Source organism: Leptosomus discolor, chromosome 5, assembly GCF_034619465.1.
Source record: "Leptosomus discolor isolate bLepDis1 chromosome 5, bLepDis1.hap2, whole genome shotgun sequence".
NCBI lineage: Eukaryota > Metazoa > Chordata > Aves > Leptosomiformes > Leptosomidae > Leptosomus > Leptosomus discolor.
Window position 1 is genome coordinate 34241184 of NC_141395.1, and position 19343 is coordinate 34260526.

At 41.9% G+C, this 19343-nt stretch overlaps 1 protein-coding gene across 1 annotated transcript in view; it reads left to right on the forward strand.

Moving 5' to 3' along the window:
• Positions 1–19343, forward strand: part of TMEFF2 (transmembrane protein with EGF like and two follistatin like domains 2) — a 131133-nt gene that overhangs the window by 98790 nt on the left and 13000 nt on the right. Inside the window, exon 7 of the mRNA XM_086465609.1 lies at positions 375–434. Coding sequence (XP_086321735.1) covers positions 375–434 — 60 coding nt within the window. The remainder of the gene's footprint in view (positions 1–374; positions 435–19343) is intronic.

Consider the following 19343-nt stretch of genomic DNA (forward strand, 5'->3'; position numbering starts at 1 on the left):
TAGTTTATTCCTATCTCTTTAAAGTTAACCACCTACATGGCAGTTCATTTCAGGGTACATATTAAAACCTCCCAATTACTTCAAATAGAGCAGAAATGACAATTCCTGCTTCATACTGATATATTTATCCCAGCTGCAATCTGTTATCACATATTGCTAGAAAAAATTGTGTTTTCTTAATATAAGATGTTTTGTGTTTCATTCCAAAAAGCCAGATCCTGCTGTTTCACCTGGCAGACCCAGGGGAGCCTTGCAGCCAGCAGCAATGCTGTGCATGCAAGCGAAGCTACGTTTCCCTGGGCACTGGCAGCTGGAGTATAGTCTGCATTAAGTACAGGCTCCCCAAGCAATTCAACACATTTCTTTTCACACAGATAATACTACGACAACTACGAAATCAGAAGATGGGCATTATGCAAGAACAGATTATGCAGGTAAGGTTCCTATTCTGGAAGAATTCACAGAACTGTTTAAATCACTTTTCTCGTTCATTTGCTAAGATGAGGTGTCCTCATCTTCTAGTATGGTTTTCTTGATTTACTTTAAGAAAACTCTTTCTTCACATTACTCTTTCTTTTGCTAGAAACTCCCTTTCTTCTTAATAAATGGTCTTCCATTTTTATCAATGTACAGATATTCTGGCCATAAAACACGTGTTCTGACAGTGGAAATAAAAATTGTAAACTATTTGCCAGAATTAGCAGACATTATTGAAAATTATTGAATCAGTGCACTAGATTATGCATAGTTTCATCATGATATACAGGTTTAAGAAAGTAAAAATCCACAGTGTAGCACAGCTGTGATATCATGAAACGTTGCCATAATAGATAATATTACCTGTTGGTGTTTAGCTATGAAGTTAACAAGGTTCTTAAAATTAATTTTTTAAGTGATAAATGGTTTTAAGTTCTTTAGAAGCAACAATAAAATATAATGGCTGAATAGCCTTATGTGCCATTTGAAATTAAAAACATGTGAATGCTAGTGAGGTTTGGGAGGCATTTTTTACACCCTTTGCCTTGGAGGATTGATTTAGAAATTGAATGTGTATGTGTGCACACATGCATGCAAATATTCACAGCTTGCACTGAGGAGTCAAGCCTTTGGGAAGGTATTGTGAAAATGGGTCAGGTGATGGATTCATTGCTTAAGTTTGTGATATTTTCGCGTTTTGACAGTATTTAGAGAGAGTAGGTGCAGATCGCTGGATTTACTTGAGCAGCTTGCTGCATGGCTTAGGGGAAATACAGCTGGTGGTTTCACAGGTCTTAACATTTCTTACTGGGAGAGTCCTCTGACAGTAGTTAATTCAGCTGGTCATCTCTTGTGAGGGCCCTTTGTGCATGACGTCCCTGCGTTAATAGGGTACCTGGCCATTAGAAATGATTGTTCTGTTCCTACTTAAAAATGGTGCATGATGATTAAAACATAGAGCTATGAATAAATTATGTCTCAGTGAGCAGAGGAGTGCTAGGTGTTGGGGGTGGCTGCAGCACGAAGCAGAGGGTGGAAATTTCTATGGAAAGTAAATGCTAGGATTAGTTTCCAAAAGATCAAAGATGAGCCATGGTCTAGGTATTTCCTACTGCCAAGAAGCCCTTCCATGGGTGAAGAGTCATGCAAAGAGAGAAAAGTCTTCACTGTCTTTCCCCCAAACCCTTGATTACTGTCAGCTTTTTTCTGGGAGGCAGCAGTCAGTTTTCTTAAAAGGCTGGAAGGGCTGGGGTTGTATCCTGTGGTGGGCAGGACATACGGCCAAGCAGGCCAAAATGATTTATTTTAAGTTAGAAATAAGGGCAAGTAATATTGTTGTGTTAAATGCTTTATTTTCGTTGCTGGAGAACTGAGGAGAGCACTGGCATCCCCAAGTCAAGATGAAGGCTTGCAGCCCCTTTTTAAATGTTGTGCAACCTGTCCTACTCTGCACTGTCTGGTGGTTTAGCTCTAGGATGGCAGTGACCCACATCACCTAGAGAGGAGACAGCACACTTAAGCATGGAGCAACTGAGTTGTAACAAGAAGGGAGGAAAGGCAGGTTGAGGATTAGAGAGGAGGAGGAGATCACGCGATGATGACAAGAGAAAGCCAAGTCATGGGTCACAGAGGAAGAGGTGCACAGAAGGCACCTTCAGCTCAAGTGGGCAGGAGGAAGAGAACATCTCTCTTGCTTAGAAGAGAGATGTTATTTCAGCCTACGCCTGAGAGGAGAGTTGGTGGGTAGAAGAAAATTGATTGCAGCAAAATGTTGTCAGGGGTTGGGAGTTGAGTACGGAACACAGGAGGAACCTGGATTACTGGGCAGGGAGGAGGGCAGAGCTACAGCACAGAGGAGCAGGTCTGTAGTGGAGATGGTCTTCAAGTGCTGAGAGGTCAGAAGGAGTGTGGGAACAGACGGTCTAGTGAGAGGTGACAGGGGCCTGTGGAGAGGAGACAGGGCGTCTCACTCCCCTGAAGCCATGGGAGAGATGGAGACGTGTGAATCAGCAGTGAGGTCCAGTAGGTACCTCTTTGGCACAGAAAGGTACCATCATTGCACCTTAGCAAGCAGCTCCTCGAGGCTTCTGGTACAGCTCGGGCCCCAATGGATTTCTTGAGGGCAGCGACTGTGTCCTCTGGATGGGTCTAATCAGGTACCATCCATTGATTTAGCCTGAACCACAGTCGCCTGCACCAGCTGATGTCTTCTTTTTCTGCACCTCACTATTCTTGCTTAAATTTTTCATTTTTACGTATGGTAACAGCATGTAGGGTGGAAGTTCAAGTTCATGCAGGGCAATCCACGTGCCTCCAGTGTCCCCAGATGTTTGTGGCATAACCCTGCTGGGAGACCCTAGGGGAAAGGGACCACTGTATCAAAAAGCTGTAACAACTTCAGCCTTTCAGAAATAGTTGGTGAAAAGTAAGACAGCGATATAAAACTGAGGCTCAGTGAACATTCAGGCTTCAGCACCTGCCCAGCAGGAAGCTCCGTGTTGTCCTCATGTTCTTTCTACTCCTGAAATATTTGATGATGGCTGTTACAGGAATGTGATACGTGCTATTTTTTTCCCACCTTCATATCTCCTCAGAAGGGAAATACTGCCCTGACCATGGGGAGCTTTGTGTGAAAAAGCAGCAGTTCCTCAGCTGTCATGCCTTTGAAGCAATTTCCCCAAGCCTGTGCTTTTCCAGAGAATACCTTTGTTCTCTACCATTTAATGGCACTGAAAATCACCAAGACCGTGAGCACTACACACTTTTAAAAACATTGACTCCTATGGTCTGACTTTCCCAGGGGAGAAAATAGCAGTGGCCATAATTGATATTATGCTAATGCAGTAGTGCCAAATGCTCTTTGCAGAGATTGTGGTAGCTGAGTGGAGCGGTTTTTTCCATAAACACCCCCGCACGCTCAACATGGGGTCCCAGGAAGGCAGCAGCTCTGCCAACAACCACGAGTCCCAACAGCCAGATTATTTTTTTCAAATTGAACTATTCAAACCGTCTGTTCAATCAGTGTCTTTGCTCCCTCTTGTTCTTTCAAGCCCGTTGATACTTGCAAATAACACACAAATCTTTCAGTTTGCAAAACTGAGAGTACTCATTCCTTTGGAGCGTAAATCTTTGCATTAAGTTTGTATCGCCTTGGGTTTTTAAGGGCTCTTACCTTACATGGACAAGATTTACTGTAGTATTGGAAATGCCTGACTAATGTCAGAGATGCTCAAAAAGCAGCAAAGCAAACATTGGGAGAGTGAGCCATAGGTGGCCCTTCTCTGACGATGTCTGCTTCTCCAGGTTCACCAGTCCACGCTTTCCATGGCTGTGTGTGCAATACCCGTCAGCACAGCGTCTGTACACGTGTGTGTTTGTGCAACTCTGGCCTCTCATTTTTCTGAAACTCCGAAGTATTTATCAGACTTGGAGGGATTTTCATTCTTTTCAACAAATGGCAGATTGTTGACATTGATCGAGTTTGTGAAATAAGATTTGGTTTTAGTCAATAAATGAATGCATGGGATTTTTCGCTCAAATCCAATAGAAATACACTTTATCTTGCAAGTTCCATTAAAGCATTTTTAAACATTTTAAGTGTAATGTATGTTTTGGAATGTGGTGTCTGAGCTGAAAGTCCTGTGATTGATGTTTTTGTGACTTTCCCCATTATATGCATGAAGAAGTTGGGTATTTCGGTGGCATTTTTGCATTCAGAGTCTAGGCAATCAAGGAGTTTTCATCTTGTTTATTCATTTGCCTATTTATCTTTATTCTTCAATATTTATATTCCCTTCTTAAGATCTGGATATTAGCAATTATGCCTCTAACTGATTTTATCCTTTCTCATTATCAAATTACAAAGACTTTTTTCAAGCCATTTTGAGCACTATAAAGAATAAGTCAGTGTGGATAAGCCATATTTCAATATTATATATTCATGAAAATTGTCAGCGAAGACACTGACAAATTTGATAGACCTATTCAATAATATCATCTTCCAGGCCAGGCAAACCTCCCTATACGAGCATTGATTAGATCAAGTCTCAGCAGCTGAATGCCAGCAGTGCAGCAAAGCTGATGGAAAGGGGAAGAAAGCATTTTCATCCCAAATAGTCTCCTTGGCGAAAAATGCATGTCTGCAAATGGTCAGTTTGAGCCATATTTTTGGATTCCTCTACAGCAGTAAATTTTCCCTTGACAGCAACCTCTGGTGGTGCCTTCTGCAGTCTTGGCTAGTCTGGGGTCTCTCTTGCGGGCAGCGCTGTGACTGCTCTTGCTAATGCTGTGGCTGTGCCTGGGAAACGCTAACTAGCACAAAATGCTGTGCGTTTGCTCACGGCTGCTCAGTTTCCTGCTCTCCCCCCTGGTTTCCCATAGGATTTCAAATCTACATGACAGCCTTGGATCTTTTTCAGACCGCTTTCTGGCACTAGGGCCTTTCTGGCACTACTGGAAGTGCTTGGGCAAGTAATCCAGCAGATGTCTGTGTTGCCCAAGCAAACTGAATGCTCCACCAAAAAGGGCAAAATCCATCTGTGTCAAGACATCGTCTTCCCTTGGCTGGGCCAGGGCTGTGGGATGAAGGCCACAGGAGCCACCGCAGATTTCCTACTCCAGGGACAGAGAAGATCCTTGGGTTCTTCACAAGGTCTCTTCAAAAGTCCAAGAGTCTTGGACTCCAAAATAGATACCACATCATATTTATGTTTGAAAAAAGAAAAGTATCTTGAAACTTCACCAAAACCCACCAGTCTGCATCATTAATTTCTAATCCCTTGGAAACAGAGCACAAGCTGTGCCTATCAAAGAAAATGTGAGGAACTGGCAACGGTGCACTGACCCAGTACATGTGAGAAGAACTGGGGTGTGATGCATCCTTTCTTCACAGGCTTAATACAGAGCCCGCTGAATTCAGTCACAGTTGTCTTCATTGTCTGTAATAGGCCTGGAGAGCAGCCAGGAATAAAACCAGCAGCACTGGATTTCTATAGAGAGTGACTTTTCCCCCCCCCAGGAATAAAATATGAGAACTTCAGACTAGATTCCTTCTCCAGATTATAACATTTTCAAAGTAGGTTAAGTTTTGAATGTAAACCACTTGACATTGTCCCTTTAAATGAAATTTTGTGTCTACTACCATGTCAGCCATTTCCTAAACTGGTAAAGAATAATAAAGCCCCAGAGCTTAGCTATGGGATATAAACTATCATGCAGTTTTTCTCTGCCTTTGTGAACCAGGCTTTCCTTTCTTCTTAATGGAATTAGCAAGTTAGACATAGAGCTGAGCACCATGCATCCATCACAACTAGAGAAAAAAACACTTCTGATCTGCAGCTCTGTAAAAACACTGGAGAAATTGCATCCCTGCTTTTCCATCAAATCATTTAAAAATCAAAAAAAAACTTATTTTAATATTTGGACAGCTGTGTGGCAGCATGAATGCTATCTAGCTGCAGCCTCTGCCTACACTCACACACATACGCATGCACACTCTTGGTGTTTAGGAGTGCAAGAATAATACAATTGATAAATTTCTTTTAAAATGTGAACATTTTAAATGTTGCTGCAATTGTTAGTTGCATTTACAAGTGTGAGGATTTATTGAAATGTACGTGAGTTTTGTGCATAGTGTAAGTCCATAAAAGGTGGCAGGTGAGCTCTACAAAACAAAGAAAAAAACAGTAGAGATTATATTTCAGGCCATACAATTCAGGGGGTTTTGGCCTATGACTTGAGGAAAGCAGTGAGGACATCTCTTTCCAGGACCATATTATGTCCCACTTGCTTGGATGTCCTTTAAGATGTCTGATAATTCAGAAATGTAGATATCTACGAACAGCTGAAGGATGGGGCACATAAACTCAAGATGATGTCAGAACAGAGCTGGTCTCCACTTACAAAATAATTTTGTAACAGTCAGGTGGAGAAGGCATTTTGGTCTTCTTTTGCCTACCTAATCCAGGCACTCCTTTCAAAAAGTAAACCAGAGGAAATGTCTCAGCTAATTGTGTCAAACCTGGAAGCTTCCAAATTCAAGCTCAAATTTACCATCACAGAAAGTAGTATAGTGTTTACTCAGGAATAGTAACTGTGTGTAGCTTAGTTTAATTTATGGAGTATTATAAAACACAGATAAGAGAACTATTACTCTTATGGAATTCTTCTGAGTGATTTTCAAAGGCAAAAGCGAGATCACCATATTCTGATAGCACGGTGGTCTCCAGCCCTTCCACTGCCCCACAACTCCTCCATTGTTGTTGATATCCAGAAGAAAATGTAAAAAGTAGAGATAGAGGCCAGCTGGTAGGCTAACAAATCTTACTGTTAACTACTTCTCGGCTAAAGTCTGAGTAGCCAGCAGTCCCAAATGCTCACTTGGCCCCCAAACCTTCGCTTGTCCTACGTGCTTTTTTAAATGAAAATTTGCAACTGCTTGGATTTGTAACTTAACTCCTGGTTTTCAAAAGGTGGAGTGCAGAATGTCCCACCCCAGCATTTTTCTGTGTTGTCAGGAGGACTGGAAGCTTTATTTCTAAAATATTAAAAAAAAAAGGGATTAATGCAATTGTCTAGTGGTGGGCGCTGCAGCATAGGCTACCCCGAGTTTTTCTTCTATAGAACAGTCTGAAATTTATCTTTAGATCCTGCTTGGCTCCATGTTACTGAATCTACATATTTTTCTGGAATAAAAGACAGACACACTGTTGTAGAGTCACATAATAGCCTCACAAACAAGTCCTATGCCAGGAAGGAAGCTGCAGCACTCAGGAGCGCTGCACCGTGTGATTTAACAGCAATTACTCCTAACAGTCTTTTCCTGAGGAGCATGCAAATTCAAAACAGGCTTATGGAGATTTTAAAAACAAGCAATAGGGAGAGAGAAATATTGCTCATTTAATCTGCCAGCCTCAAGAGGATACCTCACTTTTTATGAGAGTTCTCCTTTAACTTTGAATCACATATGCTAAGCTTGGTTAAATGTGCCTTGTTTTTCTGGATTTTTGTTTTTTTGTGGTTTTGTAATGAGACAAATCGTGCCTTTTCATTACTTACGATTTCCCAGTGTCATGCTCATGGAACCTGTAATTGTTAGCATTAAAACTCAAATTAGGTCTCAGGTGAACTGCTAGACATCTCTTTACCTAGACTGATGTAGCTCAAGGAAAAAGAGCATTTCCATTTGTGCCTTTAAAGCTTAGCCCTTAATTTAGTCGCTAATGAATGTGAATCAAAAGTTGCAGAATTCATTTGTGCTTTCTTCCTATAATAAACAAATTCAGTAATGTGGTGAGTGAACATTATAAAGCAAGCTATTTGGTTTGCATAGAAGCTCGGTAGCCTGAAAATTCAGTATGTCCAGGCAAAGAATTTGATTTGTAAGAAATAAGCAGGAAAAGCAAGTACCAACTTGTGACACCAATATTGGCATAGGCAGCCTAAAAAATACAAAATCAGACCAAGCTATTTTACTGTTGTCGGCATCCCTGAAGTATTTAAGTCCTGGAAATGAATACAGGTATAAAGCTTCACCAAGATTTGGGGTGAGGGTGAAGTTTGTAATGCAAGTGTATTTTTTCCATCCGGGGTTTCCATCAGAACCGTGCAAAATTTTTAAAGCTTGCTCCAAATACTGGCTCCCAGATCTTCTGCTTCTCCAAGACTGTACCTTGCTGGTTGTTTTTTTCCCTTATACTGTCATGTAAACACTCTTCTGTAACATTTTGTTCTGTTAAAGATTATAGAACCAGAAATTGTATGTGCAAGAGAGGAGCAGACCCGAGTTCATATAGGCATTTCTACAGATTCTTCCGTCTGTGTCCCAGTTCGTAAACACATCATGTGTCATTTACATACATTTTGTCTTATTTGAAGTATAGAAACCCATCTTCCTAAGCAAATTTGAGGCTTTCAGTACCTGCTGATCTTTTTGTCCTCTGTTCAGTATCTGTGTTTTGATCAGAAGAATTAATAAGCTCAAAGGAAGGTAGAGGTTGCAGAAAAAAAAGACACTTTCCTGCTTACACATAAAAGTGTGATCCTTAAAACTCAACACAACTTGAATTGTGCCTGTTTTCTCAAGTTGTCTTTAACCAGACACCTTCTTTCTGTATAGGACCTCTAATGACAAGGGATACTCAGAAGAAATGCAGGAAGGGACCCTCGGAAAAGTACTTTCATGGTTTACAGTCATGCTAGTTGTTATGCTCTAGTTAAAGCCACTCCCAGACTTTGTTTTTCCTGACCTTTGTTTTCAGAGGTTTATGGAAATGAAGACCCAACAACATGATCTACAACTACTGTTCAGTTGCCTCGAGCATATGGAATATGCACCATAGTATTTGGCCCCGCAGAGCGTGCAGGCTCTGCTGTTGTGAAAGGATTTACAATTACCAAAAAAAAAGGTCATTTTATATCCAACTAAATCACATTGTGGCACCTGGTTAATATTGTTTTGTTGCCACTTCTTAAATGAGATACCACCCACTTGCGGGCCCCTCCTTTGAGTTATTCCAGCATTAAATAATAACAGGGCTCTGTATCAACTCCATCTAACAGTGCAGGAAGAGTCTGGCCATGAAGTTGCTCTCACGGATTTGTATTTAAATTTACTGCAGACAGCCCCAAACCAACTTCACATCAGAAGTCACAGGGAAGCTTAGCGTCTTCTCGCTTTGGGGTCTAGAAAAACCATGCAGCCTGGTTCTTCTGTAGGGCCAACAAAAGTGCGTAGGTACAGTCTTGAGACTTACTGTGATACAGGGTGGTGGCACATGTGACTCTTCTGATACTCTGCCACGACGGCTGGGTTTCACCCTGTGTCAGCTGTGGTGCTGGTTTAGATATCGGTCTGTAACTCCCAGCAGTTCATCCACATGCCAGGAAGATGGTGGGTACTAACTGTCTTTGGCCTTTTGACATCTTGGTGAAGGCATTTCCCTCTTGATCTTCTTTCCCTTCTCAACCCCCCTGCCTCCTCTACAAGAAAGGAAAGTAAAAAATATTTGAGACAAGACTGTCAATCTTGCCCAAGGAAGAAGCTGGTAAAATTAATCCTGTTGTCTGGATTTGGGGAGGGATTTCGCTCGCCCTTGGTTCCACCCTTCCTCTGGGCTCCAGGCACTTTGATTAGCTCAAGAGTCATCCTTGAAGGATTTGTTCAAGGTGGTACACAGGAGCTTTGTTTGCCATCCACGACACTAGTTTCAATTAGTCAATGGATATTAAGGAGTAGTACCACAGTGTATTTTTATGCCTTGTAACTCTATTTTAGGCCTAGTTTCTGTAAATCTGCTGTTAGGAATTACAGAGCCTTCCCAAGGATATAGTTAGTTACAATGAGATGCTAGAATATCCATTTTAAGGAAACATCAACATTTAAATATTTGTGTTTGATCTAGTCTGAAATGTAAAAAAAAATATTTTGAAATATTCATAGAACTGAATTTCTTCAGAATTTTGTTTTGGCATTCTTTATGAATGTTAGATATCAAAATACCATGAGATGAAAGCATATGACAGTTGTAATAAGTTGTACAGTAAGGAAAGTTGCTACTTAGAACTGACTGAAGCATCATCTTTTCTAGAAGGAGTATCGTCATGTCAAATTACAGTACAAACACAAGGTAATTTGATCATTTAGACATGTGAAATGGTAACCTGAGTTTTAAGATAACAAAGGCTTTCACCTAGACTCAAGAAGCGTAAATGCATTTGGTAGAATGAAAAGAAATATGGTTGGGGAAGAAAGGAAGGAGCTGGTGTAGTTATTTTTAATAGACCTTCGTAATTAGACTACATGGAGACAAGTAGAAATTTTTGCCTTGTTTAATAGATTTGAGTAAAGGCAGACAGGTATCTTGCCATATCAGTTTCCCTTTGGTGATGGTTCCACTTCTTTTCATTGAATACATCTGCTAAAACCTGCATCTTGCACTGATTGAGCAATGCAACATAACTATTCTTTTTGTATTTCTTAGCGTTTAGTGTATGAGGCACTGAAAGCACTAGTGACAGAAGTTTATTACTTAAGAAAAATGAAAATGGTTTCTAGGAAGTAGGAAAAGCTGTGGGAGACACAGCATTTTGAGTATCAGCTATACCTTCTCCTGTACTTCTGTCCATACAAGCATTTCTCTGCATTCAGGAGGAACCCAGCCTTGGCAGTTTGAGCTGCACATCTGTACCACCAAGCAAGCAGAAGCGCTCTTAATAACTCGGGTTTGAAAAGCAGCATTTACCTGCTTAGCAAGGTGGCTTTTTACACACTTGGGCTGTCATTTTACCGTGTACCTATGAGTGTTAAGTTAGTGTGGAACTCTCTTTCTGGAAATACAACAGCTGTAAACGAAATGTGCTGTTACAGAAGCAATGGCAGTGCATTTCAGAATGTTATCAGCACTGAATCAAAATGCACTTGTTTACCTACTGCCGCTATCATCAGCCTTAGCCTTTTTAGACAGCATTACATAATGGCAAAATATTTTTCAGGAGGAAAAAAAATTAAAACCCTCCCTATGGTTTTAATCTCCCTCTTTTATTTTGTCTATGGTTTAAAGCTGTGTCAGGTGTACATCAAAAACACCCCCTCCCCAGGGTATTTACAGTTTCATTTAATAATGGAAGTGTACTTCAATCTAGCTAGAATGGGAAAGGATTAAATAAAAAACACTGTTCTAAAGTCAAGTAGCTGAAGTCCAGCCTGTCTCTGTGCTTTGCAAATGAAGTAGCCATGGAAGGGCTTGTTATTAGTCTATAGTATCAAAACTGATAAAACTATTAGTGGTTTGTCAATCATGATATATGCTAAACATTTTCCTCTGCAGATTGCCTCAACAAGAACTGTGACTGGTTTTAGACACATCTGGCACTGCGGATTTTTTTCCATCCTGCATTTCAGTGATTTAAAGGGCCTTGGCTGGGCAGAAGGATGTCAGCTGTTTGGTTTAAAATACTGTTATAAGAGTGAATAAGATTTAAAGAGGCAGTAAGTAAAATTCTGGCCCCACTGAAGCTAGTGGGAGAATGACTGTTGAGTTTGGCTTTGAGGCTTTGTGATTTCTCTATACAGGTTTTTCATCCATTTTTACTCTTTGTAAATTTTCCATTTCCCAAAGTTGCCCTTTCTTTTCCATGCAGCTTAACCCACTTTGAATATTAGTTCTAGAAGTGAGCGCTGAGATAAAATACCAAACCCTTTATTTACACAAATGCCATCTCTACAGCTCACTTCCGTGGCACTTCTGCAAGACAATAATAATGGGTGTGGGCGTATAAAAATAGTAAATGCAAGTATTCATTTATAAAAAAGGTGTTCTTAATGGACTTTTCTGTCTGTGCTTCAAAATGGGCTCTGTGACCAGTGATGAACCTCAGGACCTCTCTGGTGTAGAGAAGCTATTCTGCTGTCTATGGAAAGAAATAGCAGGGCAAGCTCTGCACTCATATTGTGTCCTGTTATGCCAAAATGCATCGACATATAGAGGTGCGAGGGGAGCCATGGGGTCTGAAGAGAAAAGTTTGATGGGAGATGGACATCACAAGGCAAGCAGAGCCCATCTGCAGTTGGCTTATTTCAGCAGGCAGAGTCTGAGCTGAGTCCATGGAGAAGTTACTTCAAGGACATTGTTCTTCTGGAAGTTTGCAGTCATCAGACAAGGAGAGGTGATGGCTCTGTAACAGTGTCTTCAGAGCGATGTGTGCCCTGGAGGAGTCTCTTTCAGCTCCTGAGGCTACTGATAAGCACAAAGTATGTTCTGCAGTGTTGAGTGGTCTCCTTTCTGCATATCAGAGATCAGTTACTGCCTGATAGGCCTTTGGCATTTGAGTAATAGACAAAAAGCCTAAATCTGTACACTGATTTGGACCCTTTTGTTGCAAAACCAAGAACATGCAAAGGTTTGGCTTTGTTCTGCCGTTGCAGTTTCATGACAGATGGGGAACAAAGCGTATCTTTGGTAAATTAGGTAAAAGAATATAGCAGGTTTTGCTGCCGTGAAGTTTTATATTATTTTGCCATTTTCTCCTGCACTTAAAATTGGGAATAGTAAGGGATATTGTTTCAGCTTCAGGCATGGGAAAGGAAACGTGTTGAACTCCTGATTACTGAGTAGGAATTTCTAATGTATAGTCTGCTGAAAACTGATCCTCTGAGCAGCCACAAAAGACTTTAACAATAGAACTGGGCACATATCAAAAGCAAAGTTGTAGACTGTGTGGACCCATTACCACCACAGTTTTACAACGCAGGACTCAGGGGAGACAGGTGAATAAAAATAGAGGCAAGCTGAGCAAGTGTAGTGCTTTGCTTTGTACAGAGGAGTGATCACAGTTTTGCAATATGCCAATAAAATGTATTTACTTTTCTGAATAGCCCGAAGAAAAGCAGCAAAAAGCATGGCTGAAACCATGCTTTTAGCCAACAACAGACATATGTCTGAGTAGTCACAGGCCATTCAGGGTCATGTTCTGGCAACTAAAATAACCAAGATATGCACAAAGGATTTGCCAGGCACGTGATTCAGGAAGTGTTCAAAAATACACATATAGGAGTTACATATTTTTATTTCTGTCTCCTATTTTCTTACACACACTTCCCCAAAATTCTGCAGCTCTTCAGTTTCCTAGATGAATTCTGTCAGGCAGCATGTTTTTACAAGCACAGATGCTATCTTGGAAAAAAAGAAAGGAGGGAAAGGAGCCAAATGGGTATCACACTCCAGCTTGGCAGCACCTTACCAACATGTGCCCCCCCTCAAAAAAAAGGGGAGGAAAAAAAAAAAAGACTGCTTTTAGCAATCAAAACTGAATATAAAATTAGTGCAAAACCAGGGCTGTAAAGCCTTCAGGTTATCATAAAGACTGAAGGAAACGCCTTGTGGCCAAAATGACATTTCTGACCTACTTGTCCATGCTGTCACATACCTGGGTAGCCTTTCCATCTCCTTGCCTTTTGTCGTTCATACTTGCTTTCAGTTGCAATTTTTTGAGTTTTTCTGAAGTGTGCAAGCAAAATGTAAATTCTTATTACGTCCTGCAGGCAGGCCTAAATATAAGTCAGAGACCTTTTCAAATACTGCTTTTTGCCATCCATTGATCTCTGCAGAAAACAATCTATCCAGACCTGGAGTTCCTATTGGAAGTTAGGGGACAGCCTGGTAATTAGATTAGGGTGCACTTTTATTTGCAGCAGTTTCTCAAAACAAAGCTCCTGTTTTGTTTCATTGATCGCCTGCCCAATCTTTCTGCCAGTAAAAGCCACTCACATAGCTGAAGAGACAGGGCAAGGATTGATGGAAGTTGCAGCTTCGTGTTACGTAAGATGCATGTGTTCCTTTGGATGTGATCAGGTAGATACAGATGATAAGTGCATCTCTGTGCAAACATGGAAACATGCTTTGTTAATCTACAGTCAAACTGCTTAAAAGCCATTTTTATCAATATAGTCCTTAAAAACTGCAAGAGCCACTAGTTTCATCAATATTTAAATTCCTGCCAGTCACTTGCATATGTGCCAAAGAGGGAATAACTTCATGATACTGGTATTGCATGTGTGAATTGGAGACCTTTGGACCATTATTGTAGGGATTGGAGGGGACATGAAAGAACTATACTTGAGTTCCACATTTCTAGAGATGGGTTGGAAATGCTAAGTTAAATTTACAGATGTACTCTCAGAAACACGCTGGACTCAATCATGCATGGAGCATGGGTTAGCCTGGTGGCAATTGCAAGACCATAACTTAGGGCAGTGTAACACCCTGGTTTACTAGTCCTCCAGAACAAATCTGCACCAAAATTGTTGTTTATAATTCTTACCCAATCTAGCATTTTCTTACATCAGAACATATGTTTATTTTATCCCGTTGTGTTTCTGAAAGCTGTCCTTAGACAGTTTAATTCCCGTACAGCCCTTCGGAGCCATACAGCAGTCGCAGCCTGCTGTAGTGTGAACCATGTTGCCAGCCAGCCATGCGGAGTCCCACTGAGAGTACTTGCAACCCATTTCTCAATCCCCATGGCAGAAAAGTCACGTCCTAGGTGGGCAGAGCTGCACTGGCAAACCAATTCTTCTTTTCTGGATGGACACCTAAGGCACAGCCCTTCCTGAGCCCACTCCCTGCTCACCTGCAGCTGGGAGACAGGAGAAATCGTTAGTCATGCAACTGTCCCCTGGGGCAGTGCCAACAAAACGATCTTGCTTCCTCCACACATCCATATTCTTGACACTCGTCTTAAAACTTAGGTCATGCATATCCATCTACTCTTTGAAAAGTGTCAGAACAGTACAAATATCCCCTCACTATTTTTAGGGCCATATCAAAAGTATTTATCAGCTTTCTGGCACCTCATCCCATTTGTCATATTTAATGCTATCTACCAGTTGGCAGGGGAGGAGGATGAAGTCCTTTAGAAACACAGTGGCAGATGGGTCAAACTCCACAAGCTAAGACCACAGTGATGGTGACTCCTGGGGATTGTTTTGCCTGTTGTCACAGTTAGGAAGCACCTCTCATTGTCCCCCAACAGAAGGCGGAGCAGGGGCTCAAGGGAGTGGCTTGTCCTCACCTCCACGTTTGCCCACCCACAGGGTAGCAGGGATGTGGAGGAGGTGTGCTCGCAGCCATGGAACAGGGCTGAGCTATGAGTGAGGAAGACGGCTGATGTCTGGTGACTCTGCCATCCGCTCTGCATGCCACCAGCACTCCCACACTGCCTGATGACGCTGAAAGATGCTCTTCCTTCAGCGCACACCCTCGGCTGGGCATCCCAGCACAAATGTGTACAAGGACAGGGCTCAGATATGTGTATTATACATGATTCATAGTACTCGCGCTAGGTGGTACATGAGAGGTGTTGAGATTCTTGTTTTTCCATACACACGTTGCCAACAGGAAGCTCTTCCAGCTCCTCCATAGCACATACCTCGAGACCCTGCATCAGGCGGCTCTTTAATGTGCAGGTAACATGTTCATCTGCCTCGTACCACAAAATCGGGCTGTTTTCCTAGCACTGTTGGTTTTTAGAAGGCAATGTATTCAAGTTGAAACTTTGCCCACATACCATCTGCTTCAGCCTTGTCTTTCTTTGACAAGAAAGCTGAATATATAATGTCCACTTGGCTTTCTGGCGTTACATGAGGTTGTGGTGTTGCGTTAGGTTTGCAGTTTCAGAGCTCCCTAGCAGCTCTTGCAACAAGCTCCTGCTCTTGTTTTCAAGTGAAAGATCAGTGACAAAAATCAATACTATCTTCATAGCTATATTGAATGTGACCCACAGCCTTTTTTAGGATCATCACAAGCTTCCATCATATGTTTAAGACCTATTTGCAAATATTGATTTGTATTGCAGATTATCTGTAGCCTTTTCACAGGAAATCTTTAGGTCTTGCACTTTTGCTCTCTGCGCTCGGTTTGGTATCAAAGGTGCAGCTATAAATCAAAAGACCTGCCCGTAGACACTCTTGATAGCTAAGGTTGCCAAGTTATGAGAATAAGCTGTTTCAGGGCTTTTTAAGCTTCTTAAGGAGGGTGGTTCTCAGAAAGCTCCAACTGAGTGAAAGCACTGCTTTGGAGTCGCAGCAGACTCTGTTTACTCGAAGGGGGGAAAAAAGTGGAACCTTCATATGCAAATGTATGGCATTTGGAAATGTCATATGGTCACATCTACATAGAAGTAAGCGGCTCTCCAAGTGCTGCACTAGCAAGGCTGCTTTGATATAGAAATTGCACAGTAGCATACAAAGCAGAAACAGCAGGGCACCACTCTGTCAAGTTCGGGGAGTTTTGTTCCTTAATCACCACTTAACTAAGTTAACTAATATTGCTGTGGCACTGCATGTTAGACCGGAATGGTTGTGAATAGCTGCTGTTTGTTTTTGCTGCTAGGGAAAAGAGTGTGTTTGTACGTGCTGCGTGGAGCTGTGCAGTAGGGACGATGGTCTGGCTCCTGTGCCCCAGAAGATAGCGCTGAACATAGAGATGCTTCCCACATCAGCATCCCTCCTAGCCACCCTCTGCCTCCTTGTGTAGATCCATGCTTGCTCTGAAGGAAACACAATTTGGTCATATACAGAAGCATCATCTACTGCTAACATCCACATACTGGGACGGTATTTCCATCTCTGTTTAATCTGGTATTAAAGAATAAATTGCAACACTCAGGCATACTTCTTCAGAGGGGAGGACATAGAGAGGTCCTTGGTCCGGTTCCCACTGTCCATTTTTGACCCCCTCCAGCATTGGAACTAATGAGTAGTTCAAGGAGAGTTGGATGGGAGGGAAAGTGAGCCATCGGCCCAGCCATTGGGAGGAATTTCTCACAGAGGGGTGACACCTGCTCCGCTCGTGCCATGCTGTGTGTGATCGATACAGCATTCACCCTTCTGCCTTCAGGCACGCAGCCTAATTGGAGGGAACCTCACAAATCTCTAAACTGACACCAACTTTTTTCAACACAGAATTACAATAATAATAAGGTTAACTCATTCTCTAAGGGCTCTGTCATGAGCTGTCTAAGGAGATCATACACAAGGAGAAAAACTACAACATTATTCCTTTACATGGCTGGTTTCTGGAGGGGGAGAAAGCTGCTCCCACGGGGCCGGCGGCATCTCTCTTAGACAGGGGGATCTGAGTGAAGGGAATATGAGCGGCATGCCAAAAACAAAGACTAGCTGAGTTAGCACAAAGAGGGTTTTAATCTATTCTAGGAATGGAGTTAACGCAGATTTATTCAATCCTGGTACAAAAGAAGGAAGCACAAACTGTAAGGGCCCTTTTACCAGGGCTTTGATAAATCCACAATACAGCCCCACATCATTAAATCACATCCTTAGCAATGATTGCAGGCCTCAAGAGCGGCCCCCACAGCGGCAGTCTTAAAGAGCTCCGTCTGTGTAATTTATCCACAAAAGTATTGAGAGATGACTTGGTGACAGCTAACACAGAGACAACATGGGGAGCTGAAGACCTTTCCAGTCTACTGGACTGGGAAGCAGGCAGGTGCCATTCACATGCAGCAACCAACCGCTCCATGAAGCTCCTGAAGGAAGAGGTCAGTACATCATCTCTTGATGTCTTCAAATCAAGTGTGGAGGCTCTTGTGCAGGATCCGCTTTAAACAGCGGTGACCACTGCTTTACTGATGGCCTCGACAGGGGTAACTGGATGAAATGAGGTGGTGAGGAAGCAGAGGAGGTCAGACAAAGTGGGACAACAGCCTGTTTTACCTCCCTGAATTAAATGGTCACCCCCAGGGAGGAGTTGTGTCTAAAATGAGCACTTGAACACTGAAAAAATGCTGGTTTGAAGCAATATGGGCTTTTCTCTTAGCCCATTTCCTTTTCTCTTTCAGCTTGGCTAATATTGTTGAGTGTTCCTGTTCAGATCTGTGAGCAGTGGTTGCTAGCGTGTACTTGTATTGCTATGCTATTTTGGGTTGTATTGCATTTTGTATCACAGTAGCTGTTTGGTAGCACCTACTCGTGTGCATAGGAGCCTTGGCTGCTAGGGGTCTATGCAGTCTCTAGGGTAAGGCATCTCTGCCTAGCCAGTGAATATAAGTGGACTATGGCCACTGAAAAAACAAGTGAGGTTAAAAAAAAAAAAGGTTTGTTTAGTTTTGAGTAAACAAATGGTCTTGTTATGTGCAGGAAAATGATTAACAAGTTGCCTAATTTCAAGCAATCTTTTTAAAGAAGGAAGACATCTTCACAGATGTGGTAAATAAAAGTGCTACTCAATTTCAAAAGTTTAGAGATAGCTTTAACATATATAGCATAGCCCACATATATACGCTGACAAGATGAAAGTATTTTTCTCTCCATTTGAACATCTGGGGATTATTAGCGTCTTAATTCATTGGTTTCTATTATTAATTATAGCAGCAGGCTGAATAATTATGATACATTGCTGCAAAAGACAGAGCACAATTTTTTTTTTTTCCGAGTGCACTAGGACATCTTGTCATCATCTCAAACATAAAAAGCACTAGATTATTTTTAAAAAGGAAAGTGGATATTATCTTATTCCAGGGAACTCATTTGCATAGGGACATTTAAAATTAATAAATTACTGTGTTGAGCAAGGCTATTTTGTGCCTGAGAAGAGAAGTGAATGTAATTTAATTCACAAAGTTCCATTTCTTTTTTTCCCCCTTGCTGAAGTAGCTAATATGGGGAGGGTATTTTTTGTGCAGTTTATGTAGAAAGACTAGCCTGAAGTTCGTACTTGGAGTGCCTGCAGGATGAATTTAGGGCTGCACCATAGTGGTGCCAGACGTTTTCATCTGACATTTGGTGTCTCACTTTCCACTAGCTCTCAGGGAAAGTGGGCTGGTGAGCTCCCTCTTGAGCAGCAGCAAGCACTTCCTTCTGAATTTTCATGACGCCTACCCAAACAGTGACTTTCAGGCAAGTTGCTTGCACGCATTTTCTTCATTGTAAAGAGACACTCTATATGCGTAGGATCAAGAGCAAGGTTTTAAAGGTTTTAAAAGAAGGAAACATACTGTGTCAAGATAATTAATAGGTCAGGTCTGAGCAGCTGTTAATGGTGAGGGATGCTGTGTTGGTGGACAGCAGTGTGGCTGCTGGCAGCTTTGTCAAGGGCAGGGTGTCTGGAGCTGTTGAGCAAAGACTTGGGAGAAATCTCTTTTCTCTCATCAGAGCTGGGTCTGACCTGGGATTTATCATCATGGTTCTTCATTACAAGTAAGTAGAAAGCCTGCTTAAGGACTTCACCCTCATAAGTTGCTGTGGGACTTGAATTCCTGTTAGATGCTATTGGAGAGGAGGGAAAGTAAGAGAAAACCTGCTAAAGCATTTCTGCACTTTCAGAGGGATCAACGCCATTACCACCCCATTC